Source organism: Dysidea avara, chromosome 10 (assembly GCF_963678975.1).
Source record: "Dysidea avara chromosome 10, odDysAvar1.4, whole genome shotgun sequence".
Taxonomy (NCBI): Eukaryota; Metazoa; Porifera; class Demospongiae; order Dictyoceratida; family Dysideidae; genus Dysidea; species Dysidea avara.
Genome location: NC_089281.1, coordinates 6,977,673 through 7,001,642, shown reverse-complemented (window position 1 = coordinate 7,001,642; position 23,970 = coordinate 6,977,673). Strand labels below are relative to the sequence as shown.

At 37.7% G+C, this 23,970-nt stretch overlaps 3 protein-coding genes across 3 annotated transcripts; 1 reads left to right on the top strand and 2 right to left on the bottom strand.

Moving 5' to 3' along the window:
- Window positions 1-244: 244 nt before the first annotated feature.
- Window positions 245-23,122, bottom strand: LOC136268842 (AP-5 complex subunit mu-1-like). Its single transcript, XM_066064306.1, has 5 exons — window positions 23,093-23,122; window positions 23,001-23,051; window positions 22,598-22,668; window positions 22,465-22,543; window positions 245-409 (listed from the first exon to the last, which is right to left on the bottom strand). The coding sequence occupies exons 1-5, from the start codon at window positions 23,120-23,122 to the stop codon at window positions 245-247; spliced, it is 396 nt and encodes a 131-aa protein (XP_065920378.1).
- LOC136268700 (E3 ubiquitin-protein ligase TRIM71-like) lies at window positions 17,205-19,430 on the top strand. The gene has a single exon (XM_066064144.1). The coding sequence runs from the start codon at window positions 17,219-17,221 to the stop codon at window positions 19,397-19,399; it is 2,181 nt and encodes a 726-aa protein (XP_065920216.1). The 5' UTR covers window positions 17,205-17,218; the 3' UTR covers window positions 19,400-19,430.
- LOC136268699 (AP-5 complex subunit mu-1-like) lies at window positions 19,685-20,652 on the bottom strand. The gene is made up of 7 exons (XM_066064143.1): window positions 20,644-20,652; window positions 20,462-20,599; window positions 20,314-20,411; window positions 20,174-20,262; window positions 19,985-20,115; window positions 19,838-19,934; window positions 19,685-19,786 (listed from the first exon to the last, which is right to left on the bottom strand). Exons 1-5 carry the CDS (start codon window positions 20,650-20,652, stop codon window positions 20,054-20,056), a joined length of 396 nt encoding a protein of 131 aa, XP_065920215.1. The 3' UTR covers window positions 19,685-19,786; window positions 19,838-19,934; window positions 19,985-20,053.
- Window positions 23,123-23,970: the final 848 nt, after the last annotated feature.

Here is a 23,970-nt window from a genome sequence, read left to right as displayed (position 1 = left end):
TCTGAACATAGTGCACACCTCTAATTTAATTACGATTCGTGTGGGGGATAATATCACCAGGAGTTATACATAGTGTATTATATTAGGACTTTTTCTACCAGCTGGACTTCATACTTTTGCAGCCTGTAGTGATATAGAAAACTGAAAATATACCTTCACACATACGTAGATGTACAAAATGCATGCACACAATTTACACACTAAGTTTATTTACACAGTATTTCTAATAGAGCACACGTACAAGTTAGTAAAAGTCTGTATGTCTGTTACCCTTTTGTCGAGGCATTGGTCCCTGAGGGTAGCCGTTAGCCATCAACAACTTTGTGTTGCTAACACTGTTGTCAAGGAGTGATCCAAATGGAGCAACTACACACAAATATTGGTATAGCTCCATCATCTTGTAGTGAGACTGTAAGTGTATACAGCAAACAAATGAGAATAACAGTCGACATTTAATGTCACTGGATTTAGCCAAATCACACATCAACAATTTCAAGATAGTTGGCTTCGAATAGTGAGCAGCATGCATACGCCACTTTTCCTGCACCATAGCAGCTTGTTGAGTTCCCACCAAACAACATGGTGGGCACCAGTTAGGCTTCAAAATGGATGCTTAAAAATCAGTCTTGTGTAGTTTAAGGAATATGCTGCATTGGCAGTATAGCAACTTTGTGTTCATTGTGTGATTTGAAGTGGTTTTGTAAAATCTAGTCACAAATGTGATTCCAATACTAACCTGGCTAATGGCTTCAGTGTTGGTGCTTATTAGTTCTGCAATACCCTCCAGCAATGACAATGCTACTGGAATACTGGGTCTTTGGAGTTGGGGGTGGGGCTCAAATGAACTTTCAACAACAAAAGAAACTTACATTTCTAAATTGTCTTCTACTGCAGATTCCACTAATGCAAATCAAATTGTTCTGAAATAAATGAAGAACTAAAATAAGTACAACCATACCGTCATTTACTTGTTCAATAAAACCACAGCCATAACTTGCCAGAGCACAAATTATAAACCGGTTTCTGGTTGCGAATTGCACATTAATCTCGTTTCTCAATAAAAAAATAAGTGTAAAAAAATTTTATATAGTAAGTATTACAATATCAGTTAAACAAACTCACTTGCTCATCTATTTCTTCACTACTTTAACAGCCACAACTGCGTAATCTGGTAGAGGAAAGAATTTATCTGGCTTTAGCAAAGTTTCCCCTTCTTTCTACTGTTGGAAATCATCTAAACAAAAAAACATATAGCTTTAAAACAAGTATATATTACAAACAACTTATATACATGATATACTGTGTAATCTTATAACACTGCAATGAGTACAGAAGGATAGCGCATCAATGAAATAGATGCAGAATAAAATTGTTGGTGTGATCTTGTTAGGTATATGCTGGTATTTTGGGTCAGGTTGTATTAAGGGTCGCATAGTTAAAAATATGCTCAGAGTGTTAAATCCTGCAGATTTAGGAAGAAATGGATAATACTACCTCAGATCAACATAAACAGTGATCATAAGCTGACCACAATCCAATTAAGAGATATCTTAGTTTATTAAGCAGGAATACTGGTCCAGATTAGCTACACGTACCTCTCACCATGTAGTAAGGAGTACGAAGATATAAAGTGCAAAAACCAAGTCAACTATGGTGTTTTGAATGCCATTAGGGGTGCAAGCCTGTAAATATTTCCGCAACATTTACCATAATAGGATATAAGATAATTAACTTATGAAATAATGAATATTGTGACCCATAATACCCACATATGACTCATAATAGGAGCACATACAGTACTTTAGAGAAAAGATCATACAGCCAACCACATGGTAGGATAATTTTTGAAATTTTAGGATAGTATAGTTTACAGTTACACCTTTGCCTACAAGTATAGTATGTTCACGTTGAGCTGAATCCTCAAAAACATTTAATAACTCATGAATGTAATTACACACGATCTTGAAATTTGGCTCATTTGTAGTACTGCTTGACCCACTAAAAATATTTCAAAATGCTGTTGTTCAAATGTTTGACATAATATTTACAACCAATCAAAATTTTCACAACACATTTCCTATGGGGAAGCAATATAAGTACAGTGTCCATTACAGCCGTAATGGAGCTAAACCGTACGTGTCTGTTGTTGACACCTTTGCTGTTACCACTAATCATCTGGTTGGTTGAAATGTTAACCCTGTTGAGAAAAAATCCACTTTTAATTTTTAGCTGTTTTTCAGGATTCAGCTCAACGTGAACATACTATAGTATGAAAAATTGGGGTCACATTATTAGGTGATAGGAAAGCTTTTAACTTAAGTGACTCGTAATACCCACATATACATGAGACGTAACATGCCACAGCTACCATATGCTACTGCCACTGCCATGCAGCATAATGTTGTTGATGAACAATGCAGTCACATGATACTGTCTATCATTTATTAATTATGAATATTGACATCATTGTATGCTGAAAAGAAATTTTAAGATAGGCGGAAAGTTCTTAAGGAACTGCACAACCCAGAAACTATACTTCCTTTCGTACTTGTAGTGGCGTAGCTACCATTGAGACAACCGAGGCAGCTGCCTCGGTAAAAATTCTCAACAACAGGCTGAGCACTGAGACCTGGGTTTAGGCACTCCCGAGGGCACTCCTGATTTTCTACTAAAACGTTTATACTAGACAGCATTTCTGTGATTCAAGCAGCTGAGAAGTGGTCCAGTACCGTGTCACCATAGTCGTAGGCTCTTGCCCTACTTAGTACTACAGCCATAGATTCTATACATTGTAAAAGATCGAGATACTCTAATAGAGCAGTCATCGTAATATACTCTAATAGAGCATTCAGTACAGATTAGCCACCGTTCTCATTACATTGCTTGGTCTAAATCATTTACATTTATTATTGTATTAAATTACTTCCCAGAGTCCCTAGCTTTACATGCTTAGCACATGCAGTTGAGCATCACATGAAAGAGATAATCTCTGACTTAAACATCACATCAGATCAATAACAAGTATAGTGTGCATGACTATGAATCCATGGATGGCTTGACCACTCAAATTATCTCTGGATTAATTCAGTTTTTTGTGCCAGTTGATTGCAACTAAACCAGTTTAATAATTGAAGCATGGTATACTGTAGCATTAACTAAGCTGGAGCATTTCTTATGGCATTTAGAAAACGCTCAGAGTCTTCTGAAACAGTTTCTTCCATCCAACCAGAGAGTCAACTTGCAAATGTTGTACCACCCATACTTGAAAGTATTTGTGAATCATTTGAGTCAGAAGCAGACCCTTTCAATTAGGTCAATGTATAAGCTTTGCCTCAGTAAAAATTTATTCCTGGCGCCATTGCTTGTTGCCACATGTTTATACATATCCAGATATATCCTGTTGCTGCTGCCACCTCTCATATGCAGCTGTTGTTGTATCGTATAACAGGAAATTTTGACAAAAGAAAAGGTTGCAATCAGTTAAATGGACTGTAATTCATCAAACCAGGGCCTGAAATTATAAGTTTGGAAATGATCTTGACAAATCCTGTTATGTACGTGGTTGGACATACTTTTGGTCATACTTTATAGTACTGTACAACCTTTATGGATGTGTTCAGATATTAGTCAGAAATAGTAGCAGATGTTTGATTATAAATTCGTGAAGCATTTGCAAAGGCAAGTTCTTTATTTTCTGCAAAATTTAACTCATCAAAGCTAATGAAGTGTGACCTTTTCTTCTGTCAAAAGTTCCTGCCATATGGTATTCTGTTCTTGTCACATGAATTTGGTTGTCAAGGCTGCCACGAGAGCTACCAACTAAAGTTGGCATATCTTATAATTGTTGTAAGTGATATTCGCCCAATTCACTATGTGTCCATGCATTCCAAAACTATAAAACAAATTGTTTCGTTCAACTATGTCTTTTCATTGGTAATTAGCTTCAAGATGTACCAGCCAGTGGTAATGTTCATCAATGGTTTCTGACCTAGTTATAGCTGTGACACTCAGTATGAAATCTGAATATGTAGCAATATGTAGCAGCATGTTATATGTATTCATCAGTGAGCTTATCTTTAGTCCCTTCAAATATTGTATACAATGAATGACTGTTCTATTGGAGTGTTTGACTGTTGCTCTATTAGAGCATACATTGTTGATACAATATTGATACCGGGTCCAGTATTGATACGAGCGTACGTTGTATCAATAGTATCAAATAACACTAGCTACTTCTGTCAAATGTTACCATCACTGTTGGTGCTTACTCTGTTACATGCTAATACGTACTAGCACATGCCACCACTGTTGCGTGCTCCTTGTCCTTCCCTCCTAAGTGTTGTGCTTGCTGTTATCTTGACTTATGAAAAACATGATGACCTTGTTACCACTTTTCTTATAGTAGCACAGTTGCATGAGTAAAGTTACTGTCTAACTTGTCAACACTAGCTTCACACAGTTGGCAAATTGCTGCTACTTGTAGCTGCTATTGTCATCACTGCTTTGGCTGACTGTGTAGCTGTGCAGTACAACACTTCTCACTGCATGTAGTTTGCTACCAAGAAAACAACTACAGAATTTTAGGTACATTTGCTGGTTTTTGCAACATCCACAGAATAGTAGTAGCTTTATATTCTGAATCATTTGAGCATCCTTGAAAATAAAGTTAACATTAACATCACAGAAAATTCATTTTGTCAAGAAATTTTATCCATGTTTGCATTTGGAGGTGAACCCAGGTTATATAATATTGGGTGATGCAGATTTTATTCTGGGTCAAACAATGCATACATATATATCATCTGCCTTACAGATTGGATTACGTGTGATGATTAATTGTGTGACGATGTAAGAATACGTACTTAAGGAGTTTCAAAGTAGGTCATCACCAGTGATTTTGAAGAAAAAAAATGCAATGAGCTGTGCTTTTCCCTAGGGTAGCATTTGTTTGCATGATATTACAGATAGCAAAACAACATGTAAGTGTATACATGGTCTGAGTACATGTGCTCTGTACCAGTCTCCTTCACAATGTGCATACAACAATGAGTCAGCTCCCTGAATTCTATCAAAGTGGTACACCAAACAATACCTACAAGTTTTCTGACTTTCTACAGTTGACCTTGTTGTAACCAGCACGTGCTGGGTCATTTTCACAAAACAAATAAAATTGCAATTGCAATTTATATTGACCATATACATCATGCAGAAATCTAAGAGCATTGTAATCCTCATCCTAAGTAGCCCTAGAAAGAGTCATCCATTATTGTTGTCCTTCACTGTCACAGATTGGATGTTACCCTTCCCACTATCCAACTGCACCTTGACCACACCTCCACTAGTGAGAGAAGAACCTCTGACCTCTTTTGTGGTGAACTGTTTAACATAGTGACAGTACATGTGGAATATCACTGATTTCACATTGTGAAGGGATTGGATTAAAGATACACCCAAGTTGTGAAAATGGGGAAAATGGAACAAAACAAAATACACATATGATTCTACAGGATCAGTTTGAAGTTTATTATTATAAGTGTCATTCACTTTAGAGACATGGTACACCAACAGTCTCTCTCCTGATAGCACTGATATCTTATCATCACAGCTCTCCTCCATTTTACCAGCCAATTTATTCACATTCATCACATGAGCCTGGGCACTGTCCACCTTTTAGTTGTGATGTCAGTAACTTTACTTTGTTACTCACTTTGTTGTGGAGCTCTTTCTTTAGTTGTTTACATTGCTGCTTGACCTTTTGTATTAGCTACATTGTAGAAGTATTGATCAATGTCTTTGTCAACAGTTTTATGTTGTTGTCACACTCTCTCCTTTGTGTCAGTGTCTCAGTGATGTTGTGACAATTTTGTGATTGTTTAGTAAAGCAGTAGTCTTCTTCAGTTGTTTTCTGTGTTTGTCAGCTACTTCCTTGACTGTATCATGATGTGTAGAATGAGCGTTAGTAGTAGTTGGTACAGTAAGACAAATTAGCTCTTCACATATGTCTCACAATAAAACCTCATTTCTATATGGCATGTTTCTTACATATAGCAAGTTGTTTTCTTGACTTCAATGATTTGTGATGTGGCGGTATGATGACATGTTGACAAGTGGTCTTGCTACGCCTGTGTTGATCATCACATGAACCACACACAGTTAGGACAGAATGTCACTACTGGATCAGGTACACAGGATCCTTCAACACTGAACTGATAGGACATCATCGACTTTCTGTGACTACTGCAGGGCGGAAGTCCCTTTTCATTCACTGCTTCAAGAGACTACTCCACATTAAGCAGTCCAAAGAAAGCCATCAATGACTCAGTGACAGTGGTAAAATGGGTAAACTCAGGAGTGCGGCTATCAGCAGTGACCATCACTGACCAGTATATGACAGTACCAATCACTGTGTTTACATAATTAATGAACAAGATCAACTGGTGAGGAAATTTGGCAACTGGTGAGGAAATTTGGCAGCTGTGGTGATGGTGACGGGCAGTTTAATGAACCATGTGGAGTACCATTTGATGATAATAATTTTTTGTATGTTGTGGATGGATTTAATCACAGGGTACAGAAATTTAATTGTAGTGGTCATTATATCTACTTCGGTTTGGAAGGAAGGGATTATATGCAAGTGACAAGGAACTGAGCTTACCCATTGGCATCACAGTCCATCACAACAAGGTGTACATTGTTGACTGCGGTATTGTTTCTGCATATCAAACACAGGGAGTGAATCCAGGATTTGACATGGTGGGATGCACCAGGGTAATAGCAGGGGGTCTGGGACTCTGGGGAGCACAGTCCCCCAGAAGCTAGCTATTTTGTATGCTTTGGGACTAAATTTTTGTGGTTTTATGCACAAATATCTTAATCATACTGCTTAGAGTATTAGACTGATGAGCATCTCGATCTTGTATGTTTTTTTTTGGGGGGGGGGTCCCCAAGATCCTGTGTAAAGAATCTATGGTAGTATATAACTAACACTTATGGTCACTGTATCCACTCATTTCAACTTGATGGTATCTTCATCCACAAGTCTGGTATTGGCAATAAGAGTTAATTGAACTTACCATCATCTCTAACTGTTGATTGTAACAGGATTGTACTACTGTTATCAGTGGCGGATCCAGTGCCCACCCCTCCCTTCAAAAAATTGCATACAAGATCGAGATACTCTAATAGAGCAGTCAATTACGATATTATCACATATGTAAAATAAAATCCTTATTTATAGCTTTATCGGTAAGCTACACTGCCTCATGAACACTGTGACTGCTTTATTAGAGTATATATATATAATTATATATTTGGTAAAGGATAACTAGCTATTATTGCTGTGACCTTTTTTTCTTTGGCTGTTGATATTTAGACTAGCTGGTCATTGCAATTAAAATAAAAAACTTAGAAAATCGTGACACAAAAAGGTTTAAGAAACGAAGAAAAAGAGTGTGACGTGATCTAGACTCGAACCCACACATTCAGGTTTATAATACCAACGCTCTACCACTGTACCACCGGTGCTTGCTGGCTACGCCTCTTGTTTTTGTACTATTTAAATGTTACAAATATAAAATACTATAGTACCAGTGAAGAAGAAACCAAAGCTGAACCGAACCGAACCCGACCCTAACCCTAGCGCTAACCTGACGTTTGCCTGTTAAACGTAATGATGACTTTCACTGCCTGTATGAAGGTAAGCTTTTGGGTGAGTTCGAGGCGAGCTCACCCAAAAACTTACCTTCATACAACTAGTGTGTTTGATACTAGAGTTATAGGTGACACTTCCCAACAAACGACCGGCTAAATAAATATTTGCACGGTGATCGGTGACCGGCTAAATATCCACTTCGTTTTTCTTTTTCTTTTCTTTTTTTTGGCTCTTCAACTTTTTTCAGTAAGGTGCCCCTCCCCCTCTTTCCAAACTCTGGATCCGCCCCTGGTTATGACCATCAAGTGTTAATTTTTGACAAACACCACTGCCAATATTCCACCTCAGTTTGGCTCCAAGGGAACTTGTAACAATTGGTTTAATCAACCTCGTAGCAAAGCTGTTGCTCATAATGGAAATGTCTACATCAGTGACCATCTTAATAAGAGGATAACTGTGTATTAGGTGCTATCAATGCACATGTCTAGGTACAATCATTAAAAATTATATATGGAGCTTGCATGCAGCATAATAAAATATACATAATTAAAGAACTATAATGTGTTTACAGAGTCTCTTAGAATTCCTAGTGACTTTAAATTCTTTAATAGCTGTCAAATTATTTATTGCATGCAGCTGGTATACGTGTATAGCTTCTGTTCCACATGTAGATGAATTTATAAATGCTTATTCATATGTAGGGTATCATGGGGTAACAGGTATCTTGGATAAGTGCAATAGTATCATGGGTAACTATTGTATATCATGGGATAACAGTGGTATGACAGGTAACTGGTATCATGGGTAACTGTGCATGGTATCACAGGCAATGTATTGCATCATGTATGGGTATATAGCGGTATTTTCATGGCTAACACTGGTGGTTATCACAGTTGCATCGGATTGATGATGACCACCTAGCTTCTTTTTAAACATGAAGCAAATCAAACTGCATACCTCATGATCATCACACCGTTGGTGATTACATTCAATGGGCCACAAATTAAAAGAGAAAATTAACTCCACACTTTTTTGCAGCAGTCTATAGATCATTCATTAACTACTATAGGCTAGCAGCTTGTGTACAGGAACAGAGTATACATAATAAAAACAAAGTGGTAAATGTCACTACTAATGTCTGCCACAATACTCACCATTTTTATGTAGTGACGTTCACTACAAGAAAGTAGTAAAGGTCACAACTTAGTGAATACTGCATGTGGAAGATATTAGTAGCAAAGCTTAATACTAATTTTTATCTGTTGGAATTGATCCATCTAGCCAAAGAAGCTGTAACAGCTTCTCATTTAAGCTTTCTATTAGAATTTTAAGCTCGTTCAGTGTTTATTCTAGGATTTCTCCTTTGGGGGGATCAAGAATTTGGGGGGTGACCACTGACCAGGTGAAAGTCTACTTAAATTATATAAAGTTGTCTAAGTTCACAACAATATAAAACAGTTAAAATAGTTGTGAAACTGGTTATGGTCATTTAATTAAGGCTGTGTCCTGAGTGTTGATGTTGTAATTAGGTGAAGCCAGATCCTATGGTTGGTAGAACTTGATGCATGTAGTAGACAATGATGTAATATCTAGGACACCCTGATGTGCACCTCAATGTATGATACAACAAAAGCACTATAGCAAATTAATAGGTCTACATGGGTGCATGGATGTCTTCCAAGAAACTTGAAATTGAAATGTTAGGGTATTTTCATGATTATGGAAATCTTTTAAAATCAGGCTTTCTGAGATTAAATCTAGGGGTATATAGTTTTGCTGGATGTGCATACCATTTTGAAAGTAAACTGGCTTAGTAATTTTTACTTTATTTAAGGAGTTAAGTGTGCTACTTAAAAAAAACAAGCTAAGAAGCTGAGTAAACTTGGGCTCTCAGTTATTGAATAGCCATCACTATGAATTTTGTTAGCTAGTTGTATATAAAATTAAATAATCTAATACTGAATCTGAGAGCATTTTAAGATAGTATTTGCAATTTTTAACTAGGGAAAATTTTATATATAGCACTCTAAGATTGATTATAAGCTAGAGCATTTTGAGAAGTCTTGTCTGTCTTTTAGTAACAAGCTTTAGTGTACTGACTAGTCGATCACAATTTTAGGGGGTGAGTCTGAGATTTTAGGGAGGGAAGTCCTAACAGTCTTAGAAGAGCTAGCTAGCAATCACACAACACTAGCTATAGTTGACTTTAGCCACATTTAAACTCGCCAACATGCTGGTATATAAAATTTTCACTTCAATTTATCACTTCAGAGCATTTCAGTGCTGCATATAGCTGCTGAGATGTCTGCATGCCAGTCAGTTGAGTTTTTCAAAGAAAGTTTGAGGAGCATGAGTGGGGTCCCAGAGGGATGGTAGTGCCGTAATGAGGCTTTGAAATGGATGGTGATGACATGATACTTGAAAGGGGCTGTGCTGGGTCTTAATGGCTAAAATGTAGCACATTCAACACAGAAATGTTTGACCAACTGTATCAAAGCCATGACCTTATTTCCCATCCACTTCTTACAAAGTTGCTAGTCACTGAAGAGACTGTTCTCAAAATTAGCTTGAGGAATGCTGAAGTTTAATAAACAACCTAACTATTTGGCAGCATTGCCATCATGGTAACAGGTGTTATAGCTGCCAACACTGCATGGTGATGACAGAGTTGTACATGTGTATACTGATGATGACCACATTCTTTCAACATGAAGTGATGAACATCAACATGGTTATTGCATTCAATGGAGGGTGGAGCTACAGATAAACTAGCTGTCAATTGAAAAAAGGCTACATGCAACATGTGAACTTGAGTCCCAGCTGTTAATGGGGTAGCTATACCCAGTTAATGACCTATCAGTGTTTTTTTGCAACATGCAATGTCTGTAATAAGGCCACTCCAAATAAATTCTCTGTTTCCCGTCCACCGCCCGCATCTAGTTACTGTCAGCTCTAAATATTCCATTATTCCGTATTCTTCCATTATTTTCCGGTTATTGTTGCATACTGACAGGCTCACTTGAAACCATGTCAGCTCACGTGTCAGCAGTGCTATCAAGTCGGCACAAACTTCACGTTTGTGTTATTTTTGCAACTTAAAAAGGAAGGAACAAGCTTAAGGTGAAGTTAAGCATGCATTTATGTAGCTTTTTATGGTTGTGCCAGGTAAATAATGGTTTGAAAAGCTGCCAATCTTATAATGAATAATGGAAATGAACCGCCCGCCCGCATGCAAATATGCTTGAGCCCAGGACGGGAAACTGGCAGAGAATTTATTTGGAGTGGCCTAAACTAGGCTAGATAGCAACTTGTGTACTGGATCATGCAGTAGTTGACTATAAACCAAGAAGTTGTCAAGTGATCATGAGTCAACAACACCTGAGTGCGGTATTTTAGACGCCCCGGCATTTTTCCGCTTGGTGCCTTCTTGTTCAGTTGCTGGTAGCTACATCGTTGTCCGAAATTTCCGATCATGCAGGTAATGTTCCTTGTGCATTTTGTTGTGTACATGTATAAGTGTATTGTGACTGGGTATAAATAGTTAAGACTGCTGGATAATATTATACTCTCTGAAGCTGTTGTGAGTAGGGGCCTCGCGTCTTTTGTGTGTGCTTTTCCCGACGCCCACACAGAAGAAAAAATAAAACGGTCTGGCTACGCGAGAGTGACGAGACTATGCTGTGAGATGATTCGGCTTGATGCGAACTTTTTGGAGAGGATGAATCTAGCTATAGTGGCACGATCTGACTGCTATCGCTTGACTTGATGGTCAGTGTGTCATGATGGCTGCGCACCTTAGGTATTTCCCGGCATTCGTACTGAAGCGGTGATTATTAGCCGAATAAAAAAAAAATCGCTGATTCCATATCTCATCAGTCAAGGGGTAGTCGCTACTAATAGTCCTGTAGAACATCTGCAACCGGGATCAAAATCAAATCAAGCGATCAAGAGGTAAATTAGCACTGAATCGAGCGATCAAGTAAGCTAGCTCGCAACCAAAATAAGAATTTACGAAAATGTGTGCTAAATTATCAAGAAATCAAGGATGTTTTGGCGAAATCAAGCGATCAAGGTATATTTTCGTCGATCAAAAACCTTGATCCCGGTCGCAGATGGTTCTATAAATTTTGGAAAAATGGGTTTTTTATATACTCAATAGATAAAGTATTGATTGCCGATCTCAGAAATATATAGTTTGTTGGATTGGAATTAGCTACTTTGGCATGCACAGTGCTTAAAAACTGAAAAAAGGTACATTTTTTTCTCCAGGGCTCCCCATACATTTTAAAGGGAAATATGGCACAATTGAATCAGGAAGCCATCTAGTGATCTGGACTATCTTGAAACTGCAGTTGCTTTTAGCTGCAAGTTTGTACATGTAATGAGAATAACTTCAGATCATATCGGATCTCAGCAATCTTTGTATGCTTTGTGGTGAGCAAATATGTTTCACCTACTGCGCTCTTCTCAATACAATGGTGTATATTTATAGGTGAGTGGCTATCTCAAGTAAGTAAAAACACCAAGTTAACGACTTATAAAGGTAAACAACTACAGTGGAAGTGCCACAATGATGCAACAATACTTAAGGTGGAGTTGTGGTTTCAATTATGGCATTGTTATGCAGACTATGAAGTGGTTTATACTTTTGAGCTGATGACACAGCCATCAGAAAATTGCTCTGGAGCTGAAAATCGCTAACCCGCGAAGTAACTATGCACTTTAAAGTAAGCACCAGTGACTACCTTCCACCCGACAGTACGTTTTTAAAAGTTTTAAAGTATTCTGCATACATTGCATGGTTTGAAAAGATTACAAAACAACACAAAACTTACTTATATGTAATGCGCACGATAAAACTAAGATTTTCATGATGATCAACGTGTGGACAAACCCCACAGCGATTTTCATCCTCATTGGAGTTCGGACGACGGAGCAATCCCAAGTTTAAACACGAGTTGTTATTTTGTGCCAGGGGTCTATTGGGGAATATACGGAGAATTTTTTTATTAAAAAATCTCGGATACTGGAATGCCTACTATTGGTAGTGACCACCCCTTTCCGGTCAGTTCAGCTAAATAACAAAGTTTTGTTGTGCAAGGGGTGTAATTCCAATAGACGCTGTACTTTTACTAGTGCCGTGCCTACAATTTATTTATTTATTTAGGCTTTATGGTGTAAAAAAAAACACCAAAGGTCTGTTGGTAGCAACCAACAGCCATAAAATATGTACAATTAATACTAACTACTTAAGTAATTACATAGTTACATATTATAAGTGATTAAAATTGGTAGTTGGAGGTTTAGTTTGGTGACTTCTGGAGCATGGACACAAGTAATGGAGAGTGCAGTTGTTGTTTTCATCAAAGTTAGTCAGAAAATGGTCCCACAGATATGATTTCAGTTTAGATTTCAGCAAACAAACTGACATGTTTAGGTCTAGAATTGATATGGCATTCCACAGGGATGGTAAACGATGAAAATAAGAATGTTGCGATATGTTGTTAAGATGTTGAGGTAACAAGAGTTTGTTGCTGGAGCCTGGTCTAGTATTGGGTAGAGTTGAAAGTGATGAAGTTATTGATGTTGAACTGATTAGTTGGTGATTTGATAGATTTAATAGCAAACAGTATGTCTTGAAGTTCAAATATGTACATTAAAGGAAAGAGCCTCAGATTTATCAAACGGTCTTAGTAACAACTAGTGTAATCATTCAAGATGTACTTAGTGGCACGACGTTGTATTCTTTCAAGGTTTAAAATGCCTTTCATTAAGTGAGGACGCCAAACTTGCATACAATAGAGTAACTGTGATCTTACCAATGATACAAATGAAGAAGTTTGCTACATATGACACGGACATTATTTTGCTTAATCACGGAACACTAATTTTTACAAACTAACCTGCAGAACTAATTCACTGTACTTTTGTTTCATTGTAACACTAATGTAGTGAAGGTTAATGGCTGTCAAGACATCGAAATAGCTCAGAGCGTTCCTTTCCAAATATCCACCATTTAATTCGCCTTGGAAAAAGTGATTTTCAACCTTAAAACGACGAGCTTAAATATCCTCTGATTTCCTTCTGCTATAGCTCATCTTAATTGCTATTCACTGCTCTTTCCAAATATTGTTTGGAATCTGAGGTATCTATCATGTGTCACAAGTTATTACGCCTATTATTGCATGCCCCCGAAACGCCCAATACAGAATGTATGGGGAAATTTCCTACACCTGGTTGGTTTAGGCCATTTTGACGAGCCAAAATTTCTGTGAATTGGACTTCTTTTGGCATTATTGTACTTGCTCCACACGTATTGAATTTAGAAAGTTACTAAACAGAATTGAGGTAGGCGGTACACGATAATTAATTTAATTTTTAATGGTTTTTCAATCGAAATGTATTGGACACGCCTGTTCCAGCTGGCATTATTGCCATGAACAAAAGTATAGCTAATGTCCGCCAACTTCTTGATATGGACCAGTTCTTTTGTTGTGTGGGGCCCTCCACCCCCACACAAAAAGAAACACACTCTGGGCACAAGACTAGTACTTTATTACAATCTGCGACTACAGTCAAAGCCGGTCAAGTCACCTTTGATCATTGGCTTTTGTCGAAAAGTTGTTTTGTTTTTTGTTTACTGACCTGGTTCAGTTTATTTTCAACCATGCTGGGCCCGGAAAAAAGCAACTTGACCGTTCATCGTGTAAAATCAGTCTTGTTTGTTGAATTATCACTTTGCACGGTTGCAGATCATATAGTGCAGTGGCCATGGTTATTGGAGTGATACCGCCTTGGTTATGGCTAAATAAAAATGTATGCTTGTATAATGATCTCAAGTACGAGGGTAGCCATGAAGGTTATAAAAACATAGCGTAAGCCACCAATATTGAACCACCATCAGCGATTTTTCTTTAAACTCACAAAGAAAAATTCCTGCACTTGCTGTGCCCTTGGAGAGGTCTAGGCCATAGACTCTTGCATGTAAAATTTCAGACCTGCAGTTTTCTTTGTCTTTGCAAAAGTAACCTCCGAATGTTCTCAATTATTGGACCAAAAAATTGATTATCAGTCAAGTGGCACTGCTCTTAATGCTTGAAGCTGATCAAGTCTTTCTGTACTTGATATGAACTCTTATACTCTCTGAATATATGCAGATATTTGGCTTAGTCCTTATTGGCTATGTATGAATTACAAAGTTCCAAGTCACCTCTATTGTGCTATCTTTGATTTGGCCACATGTGAAACTCATGCACATCAAATAGTCACCTATATTGAACACTGTGAGAGCATCAGCTACCATTTAATAGTAATTAGATGCATGCATGATGACTACACCTTGATTTTTGTCCAAATAGCCACAATGCGCTTACAGTAGCACTATAGCTACTGCACCTGGCACACATATACACAATCCACATCCTATATCCTCTCTCTTTAAAAAAATGTCCATAATTTTTTTCCAATATGTCCAGAACATTAGCTAGATCAAAGCACTCTAAGACAGCAGTCACCTATTATACAATTGGAACAGCCGGAAGGTCTGGGGACCATGCTCAGATATATTCACTTCAATAAGACTGTTAATATGTTAATTTTGTTGATTACAATGCTTTAATTTAACCCTCTATCGCTTTGATATATAAATTCCCAGATCATCACATTCTAAGAGCTCTACAACTTCACTTGAGCATTTTAGTAGTTTCTGTGCTTATCCTGTAGCGGGCATGCCCTTAAGTAAACGGGAACAAGGATAACTGATCTTTTTGCAGTTAGATGATGTAATTGCCTACTTTCAGAATGTTGATAACAAGCATTGTAGACAATTCTTCAAAGTGATAATGCCACTACTAATGAAGAGGAGAGGATTATATTATATAGACATGTTGCTACTTTGTATGCCTTGAAACAGTGACCTAGTACCTGTATGCACATGCGCATTTGCTCAAATGCCAGAAAATCAGACTTGGAGGTAATCATGTCAACTGTACATGTAAACAGGTTAATGATGTTTATTGTATTATTATAAACAGTGCTAACCAGTAAAGTTGTAAAATTTCACGTTTCATTTCACTAAGACAATTTAAAGTTATATGATGGCTTTGTGGTTGTTCTTGTGTAAGCAGCAACTCGATAATCAAACTCGAGGCTCCTTGTTCTATAGTGAGTAATTTGATATATAGTTTTATAGGATTATATGGTATGGTGTGTGATGTTTTAGAAGCAGCAGACTCTACAAATTCTGCAGTGAGGGGGTACTTAATTAAATGTAATAATACTTTGGTTGATTGTTATATTGGAGTACATGACTGCTCTATTAGAGTAGTTTGATCTGGCTGATGTCCTTGACATTTTGACAATTTTTTTAGAAAGAGGACAGTCAAAACCACATTTGGATTGTGTATATGTGTGCCTGGTGCAGTAGCTAGGTTGCTACTGTCAGATATGCATAAATGTAATATTACTGTAGCAACTTGACAGAAATATTTTGGGTCGATCTAAAGACACTCTTGGGCTTAATTTTACCCAACCAATGCTGTCATGATGTTGTAAGGAAAATAGAGGCAGGATTTGGGTCATATTATATCACGGACCACACCCACACCTTCGCCATCCCTACTATTGTACTTTATGATATAATGTGCTATATATATATATACTATAATATGTAATATTATGTATATTTGTGACTGGGCCTGCGAAAACAGGGCATGTGGGCACAAACTACACCCCGTCACTTTACAGGTCGTATCTCAGTACTGAAATAGAATATTTGCATTCTGTAACTTGCATCCTAAAGCCAATTAAATGCTTACTCAGAGCTGAAAATTGCATTGCCATAGCATTATGGTACAAAATGTTATGAGTGAAGGAAGTGTGAAAAAGTAGGCAAAAATCATGTGCCCACATGCCCTATTTTCGCAGGCCCAGTCACATTTACAATTATACTTTCCAATTTATACAACCATGTATGCATACATAATAGCTGATAGACCAACACTAATGCGCCTGATCAATCTGTAGCTATTTGGGTAAAAATCAAAATGTGGTCATCATGCATGTATCTATTTACTATTGAGTGATAGCTGATGCTCTCAGTGTTCATAAAAATAGCTTTGTATTCAATATAGGTGACTATATGATGTACATGAGTTCACATGTGGCTGAATTAAAAATTGTACAACAGAGGTGACTTTGGAGCTTTGTAATTCGTAGCCAATAAGAACTAAGCCAAATATCTCCATATATATATGGAGAGTATATGAGTTACTCTATCATATCAATCACAGAAAGACTTGAGCACTATGAGCAGAGTGCCACTTGACCGATATTTTTTATTCAATAGTTGAAAACATTCAGACAGGTCACATGGTTCCACAGCATGTAAACTGACCTGGATAAGCAGGACACCTTGATAATCTGGTTGGTCCCAGATGTTACACAGGTCTCACTGTAGTGGTGAAATTAGTTTGAATAGGTAGCCATAATCTACCAGTTATAGCTGAGTCTAGTAAATAATGTAATATATTTTACAGGTTGACATTAATACTACACACCCAATACACAATGGCTGCCATAGAACTGAAAAGAGTCACTGATCATGCCACATGTCCTGTGTGCTTACAACTATACAAATGTCCCAAAGTGTTGCCATGTCAGCACTCTTACTGTCAAGAATGCCTCATCAAGTTAGAGAAAGATAAAAAGATCACATGTCCAGAATGTAGAAAGATCGCAGAAGTACCAGCCAAAGGAGTGAAAGATTTCCCTACCAATTTCACACTCACTCATCTAATTGATGACTTCTTCCTAAGATGGCAAGACAGAGGCACAGTGAACTGTGAGGTTTGTGTAGAGAAAGACCTGGTTACCTCTTTCTGTTCCTTGTTCATGTGCCAGACATGTCAGACCTTCCACAAACGTAGCAGGGACACACACCAACATGTCATTGTCTACTTGGAGGAGCCTAGTCAACTTAAAGTTGCTCAACCTCAGAGGACACTTCCCAATTGTCCAGATCATGACCTTGAGTTGAAGTTTTACTGTGACACTTGTGAGAGGTTGGTGTGTGTCTACTGTACCATGAATGAACACGCTCAACACTCTCATGGTGCTATCAAGAAAATGGCTGCCAAACACAGAGAGCAACTGAAGAAGACCACTGCCCCACTGAATGACATGATCACTAAATTGTCACAGGCTCATGACAACATCACTGGCACAAAGAAGAGAGTGTTACAACAACATAAAACTGTTGACAAAGACATTGATCAGTTCTTTGACAATGTGATACAGAAGGTACAACAGCAACGTCAACAACTGAAACAAGAGCTCCACAACAAAGTTAGTGGGAAAGTAAAGCTGTTGACAACGCAACTAGAAGAGGTGGAGTGTGTGAAGGCTCATGTGGTGAGTGTGAATGAGTTGGCTAGTGAAGTGGAGGAGAGCTGTGATGATGAGATGTTGTCAGGAGAGAAACAATTAGTACATCGTATCTATGAAGTGACTGACACTTACTACAAAACTTACTTAGTTCCCAAAGAAATTGACAGTTCTTATTTTATACCATGTGACCCCAAGCCATTTCCGCAATTTGGCCATGTTCATACTAAAGAGTATTCCCCACAATGTGAAGCTGATATTCCTGTGGTTGTACAAAGCAAACTAGTTGAGTTCACTATCATCACTAAAGATGTCAAGGGAATTCCCCTCACCAGTGGAGGAGGTGTGGTCAAGGTGAAGCTGGATAGTGGGAGGGGCAACATTCAATCAGTGACAGTGAAGGACAGCAACAATGGAAGATACACAGGATCCTTCAACACTGAACTGGGAGGACATCATCAACTATCAGTGACCATTGGAGGACAGCACATTAAGGGGAGTCCCCTCTCCTTCATTGCCTCAAGAGACTACTCCAAATTGAGCAGGTCCAACAAAGTCATCAATGATAATGGTAAGATGGGTCAACCCAGAGGAGTGGCTTTCAGTAGTGATCATCACTGGGCAGTAGCTGAAATTAACAATGACTGTGTTTACATATTTAATGAACAAGATCAACTAGTGAGGAAGATTGGCAGTTGTGGTGATGGTGCTGGGCAGTTTAATGGACCACGTGGAGTATCATTTGATGATGATAATTTCTTGTATGTGGTAGATGGTGACAATCACAGGGTGCAGAAATTTGACCTCACTGGCCACTACATTCTCCAGTTTGGAAGACTGGGATCAAATGACAAGGAACTGAATTGTCCGTTTGGTATCACAGTCCATCACAACAAGGTGTATATTGCTGATCGTCGTAATCATCGTATTTCAGTATATCAAACAGATGGTACCTACTGCTTCTCATTTGGGTCGCGAGGTAGTGGACCTGGTCAGTTCCAGTACCCATTCAATGTTGCTGTTACTCCTGACAACACTTTATTAGTGGCTGATAGTCAGGGTAACTGTATCCAGTCATTTCAACTTGATGGTGCCTTCATCCACAGGGTTGGCACCAAGGGTAGTGATAAGGGTCAACTAAACGCTCCGTCATCTATCACTGTTGATCCTAATGGGTATATCCTTGTGACAGAATATTATAACCATCGAGTGTCAATCTTTGACAAAAAATTCAACTACATTTGCTCCTTTGGTTCCAAGGGAACCGGTAACAATCAATTTAGTTATCCTTGTGGCATAGCTATTGCTCCTAATGGAAGTGTCTACATCAGTGACGATGATAATAAGAGGATTATAATATACTAGTGTGTTATGGAGCATATAGGTAGCTAATTTTTATTGTACACTATTGTTCGCATTATTGAATTTTATAGATTTTTCTACAATACAATGGCATTCTTTAATTAGTGATATAATACATTCCTGCGTTGGTATGCATGAAGCCATGTTGGAATGTTTTTGTGTATGAATTGCACAAAGTCCAAATGTTTGCAAATTAGTTGCAACTTGAGTTTATTTATTTTGTTTGTTTCTTAAATTAACCATCATACTGCATGTCCATATTTTCACTCTGGAAAAATTAATAAAGGTATAAAATTGTAAACAACTATGCCTTCTTGGGTGGTGGAAAAGTACATTCAACATCACCATGAGAGTTCCTTATCTTGTAGACTCGTGATTGACATTCTCGGCCTGAAATAAACACATGTATTTCACAAAGTTACTAAATATCTTTCCACTAACTCATCTGGAGCTTGTACTTGGCCTGTGGGAAAAGTGATATTGATTTCTGATCAATACTACAGCCACTGAACATTTAATCTGATAGTTTGAAATGTACCTTCAGTAGAACAATAATATCAACCAACCAATTAGAATATAGCCACATACTTCAGCATAAGAGTTTAGTCCAACACAAAATGGATCTACCACAACACTTTCTGGTACTGGTGGAATTACTTAAGGAAAATGTACCGTAGCTTGTAAGAACAACTCTAGACTCTTGGTAGGAAATTTCTGGCCTATAAATACCAATGAATTGTAAATAAGTATAAATAGTGAAATACAATTCCCACTGACCAATGTTCCAAATGATCTTATATTTGTCTTGTGATAAAGAAAGTTGTACTGAGGCTGGTGAGATGTTGTCCACTCTTTCAATAGGACCTCTTACAAGTGTACAATAAGTGTCATTAGCTACCACAAAGTGTATCACAAACCTGTGATAAAATGGTAAGTGGACTTCACACTTCTCAAAACTGTTCTTGACATTTTGATCCAGTTTAAGTTGCAGTAAAAGTTTAAGACTTGAATCACCCTAGAACAATTGTGTAATACAACTATCCTCACTGTGTAGGACCAAGTTACCTTCATCTGGTAGAAACCTCTAATGGGTAAAAATATCAAATCTGATATAGTATAACTACATGAGGTAAATTGTTCTGGTAGAGTTGAGAAATGTAATTTACGACTTAGCATGGGTGTAGCAGTGGCAATACCAGGACCCTACAGAGAGTACAGGTATATAGAGCAAAGTGTTGTTTCATTACCTGCATCATTATGGGTTTGTGTCAGCAGATGTAACACAGGAGTGGATTACAAAGTTATCCAGAAGTGGACAATCTGGAGGCACTGCCAATGTGAGCTGTACATCTGGACACCCATCCAACTCAGCCTATATAACATAATACATGTAAGCACACACACAAACACAACACACACACAAGGCATGACTTGGGGTTGACAAAATCAACACAAGAAGCAGGTTGGAGGATAAAAGTTGAACAATACAAAGTAGTTAATTGGTGAATTAAGCTTCCTTCGATTACCAAAGTTCTGTTGTTTATGGTACATGATCACACCAATCTAGGAACACCGGGACACTTGTGCACTACTATTAGTGTCAGTGTAGGTAAAGGCAGGACAAGCACCCCACAGGAAGGCAGATCCTTATTTTGTGAAAAAATATCTTGCTCAAGTCAACAATAATAGCAACTGGGCATTACCTTGTGATTACTAGGCCAATTCAATATACACACACTCAGACATGACACTATTCAATGTATAGAAATGACAATACCTTGCATATGACAGATCCAAACACTTCTTCAACATCTGGTATGTTGGGATTATCATACTGCATTGTGTTTACTTCTTCTCTGATGTGTAAAATCAACCTTGACACTCCCTTGTGTACAACAGGTCTCCAGGCTGGTACCTGTAGTGATATAGAAAACTGAAAATATACCTTCACACATATGTAGATGTACAAAATGCATGCACACAATTTACATACTAAGTTTGTTTACACAGTATTTCTAATAGAGCACACGTACAAGTTACCAGTGTTGGGAGTAACGCGTTACATAAGCAACGTGTTACATAATATTATTACTTTTGTGGTAACTAAGTAATATAACGAAATACACTATAAAAACAGGTAATATAACTCAAGTTACTTTACTTACAAATGTAACACGTTACCTAAGTAATATAGTTACTGTAATGAATCTAATATTGCATAATATTATTACTACAAGTAACGAAGTTACTAATCTCGTTAGTAATCCACTGAGTAACGCCTAGCCACAATGAAGTAATGAAGCCTACTGAATAAAGCTTATTCACCAGTTTGTTACTTATAACCAATATTTGCACATTGTCCAACAACGCAATTATGTCATGTGATAAGGTGGTAGTTTCACACGTGACAGCTTAAGGCTGTGGACACAAAGTAATATAATATGTAATATTATTATAGTTACTTTATTCTATGGGTAATATGTAACTGTAACTAAATAGTTCAGTTGCAAGTAATATGTAACTAGTTACTTTTAAAAAGTAACTTGCCCAACACTGCAAGTTACTAAAAGTACTGTATGTCTGTTAACCTTTTGTCGAGGCAATGGTCCCTGAGGGGAGGCATTGGTCCCTGAGGTTAGCCATTAGCCATCAACAACTTTGTGTTGCTAACACTGTTGTCAAGGAGTGATGCAAATGGAGCAACTACACACAAATATTGGTATAGATCATCTTGCAGTGAGACTGTAAGTGTATACAGCAAACAAATGAGAGTAACAGTCAACATTTAATGCTACTGGATTTAGCCAAATCACACATTAACAATTTCAAGATAGGTGGTTTCAAATAGTGAGCAGCATGCATACGCCACTTTTCCTGCACCATAGCAGCTTGTTGAGTTCCCACCAAACAACATGGTGGGCACCAGCTAGGCTTCAAAATGGATCCTTAAAACCAGTCTTGTGTAGTTTAAGGAATATGCTACATTGGTAGTATAGCAACTTTGTGTTCATTGTGTGATTTGAAGTGGTTTTGTAAAATCTAGTCACAAATGTGATTCCAATACTAACCTGGCTAATGGCCTCAGTGTTGGTGCCTATCAGTTCTGCAATACCCTCCAGCAATGACAATGCTACTGGGATACTGGGTCTGTGGAGTTGGGGGTGGGGCTCAAATGAACTTTCAACAACAAAAGAAACTCACATTTCTAGCACATCTAACTTGTCTTCTACTGCAGATTCCACTAATGCAACTACACGGAATATCAAATTGTTCTGAAATAAATGAAGAACTAAAACAAGTACAACCATACCGTCACTTTACTTGTTCAATACAAACCACAGGCCATAACTTGCCAGAGCACAAATTATAAACTGGTTTCTGGTTGTGAATTGCACATTCATCTCATTCCTCAATAAAAAAAAATTATAAATGTGTTCAGATATTAGACAGAAATGGTAGCAGATGTTTGATTATAATTTCATGAAGCATTTGTAAAGGCAAGTTTTCTATTTTCGGCAAAAGTTAACTCATCAAAGCTAATGAAGTGTGACTTTTCCTTCCGTCAAAAGTTCCTGCCATATGGTATGCTGCTCTTGTCACTTACTGCCACTGTCACATGAATTTGTTTATCACATGCTGCCACTAGAGCTACCAACTAAAGTTGGCATATCACATAATGTTGTAAGTGATATTCACTATGTCAATGGCGGATCCAGGATGGGGCATTTGGGGCAAATGCCCCCCCCCCCTTCAAGAAATTGCATACAAGATCGAGATACTCTAATAGAGCAGTTAGTTACTCTAATAAAGCAGTCACAATGTTCATGAGGCAGTGTAGCTTACCTATGAAGCTATAAATAGGATTTTATTTTGATATATTTGGTAAAGGATTACTAGCTATTATTTTTGTGACCTTTTTTTTTTGGTCTTCAACTGTTTTTCAGCAAGGTGCCCCCCCTCTTTCCAAACTCTGGATCCGCCCCTGTATGTGTCCATTCCAAAACTATAAAACAAATTGTTTCATTTAACTATGTCTTCTCAATGGTAATTTGCTTCTAGATGTACCAATGGTAATGCTCATCAATGGTTTCTGAACTAGTTATAGCTGTGACAAATCTGAATATGTAGCAGCATGTTATATGTATCCATCAGTGAGCTTACCTTTAGTCCCTTCAAACAATGAATGACTGTTCTATTGGAGTGTTTGACTGTTGCTCTATTAGAGCATACATTGTTGATACAATATTGATACCAGTTCTAGTATTGATACAAGCGTACGCTGTATCAATAGTATCAAATAACACTAGCTACTTTTGTCAAATGTTACTATCACTGTTGGTGTTTACTCTGTTACATGCTAATACGTACTAGCACATGCCACCACTGTTGCGTGCTCCTTGTCCTTCCCTCCTCAGTGTTGTGCTTGCTGTTATCTTGACTTATGAAAAACACGATGACCTTGTTACCACTTTTCTTATAGTAGCACAGTTGCATGAGTAAAGTTACTGTCTAACTTGTCAACACTAGCTTCACACAGTTGACAAATTGCTGCTACTTGCAGCTGCTATTGTCAT

What these genes read in the sequence shown, in the direction of transcription:
- LOC136268700 (XM_066064144.1), top strand. Translation starts at nt 17,219, where the DNA reads ATGGCTGCCATAGAACTGAAAAGAGTCACTGATCATGCCACATGTCCT.
- LOC136268699 (XM_066064143.1), bottom strand. An exon ending in GAGGTTTCTACCAGATGAAG is followed by an intron (nt 20,412 to 20,461) that starts GTAACTTGGTCC and finishes CAATTGTTCTAG; the next exon opens with GGTGATTCAAGTCTTAAACT. An exon ending in TAAGATCATTTGGAACATTG is followed by an intron (nt 20,116 to 20,173) that starts GTCAGTGGGAAT and finishes TGGTATTTATAG; the next exon opens with GCCAGAAATTTCCTACCAAG.
- LOC136268842 (XM_066064306.1), bottom strand. Translation starts at nt 23,122, where the DNA reads ATGCCCCATCCTGGATCCGCCATTGACATA. An exon ending in AAGTTAGATGTGCTAGAAAT is followed by an intron (nt 22,544 to 22,597) that starts GTGAGTTTCTTT and finishes CCAACTCCACAG; the next exon opens with ACCCAGTATCCCAGTAGCAT. An exon ending in ACACTGAGGCCATTAGCCAG is followed by an intron (nt 410 to 22,464) that starts GTTAGTATTGGA and finishes ATACACTTACAG; the next exon opens with TCTCACTACAAGATGATGGA.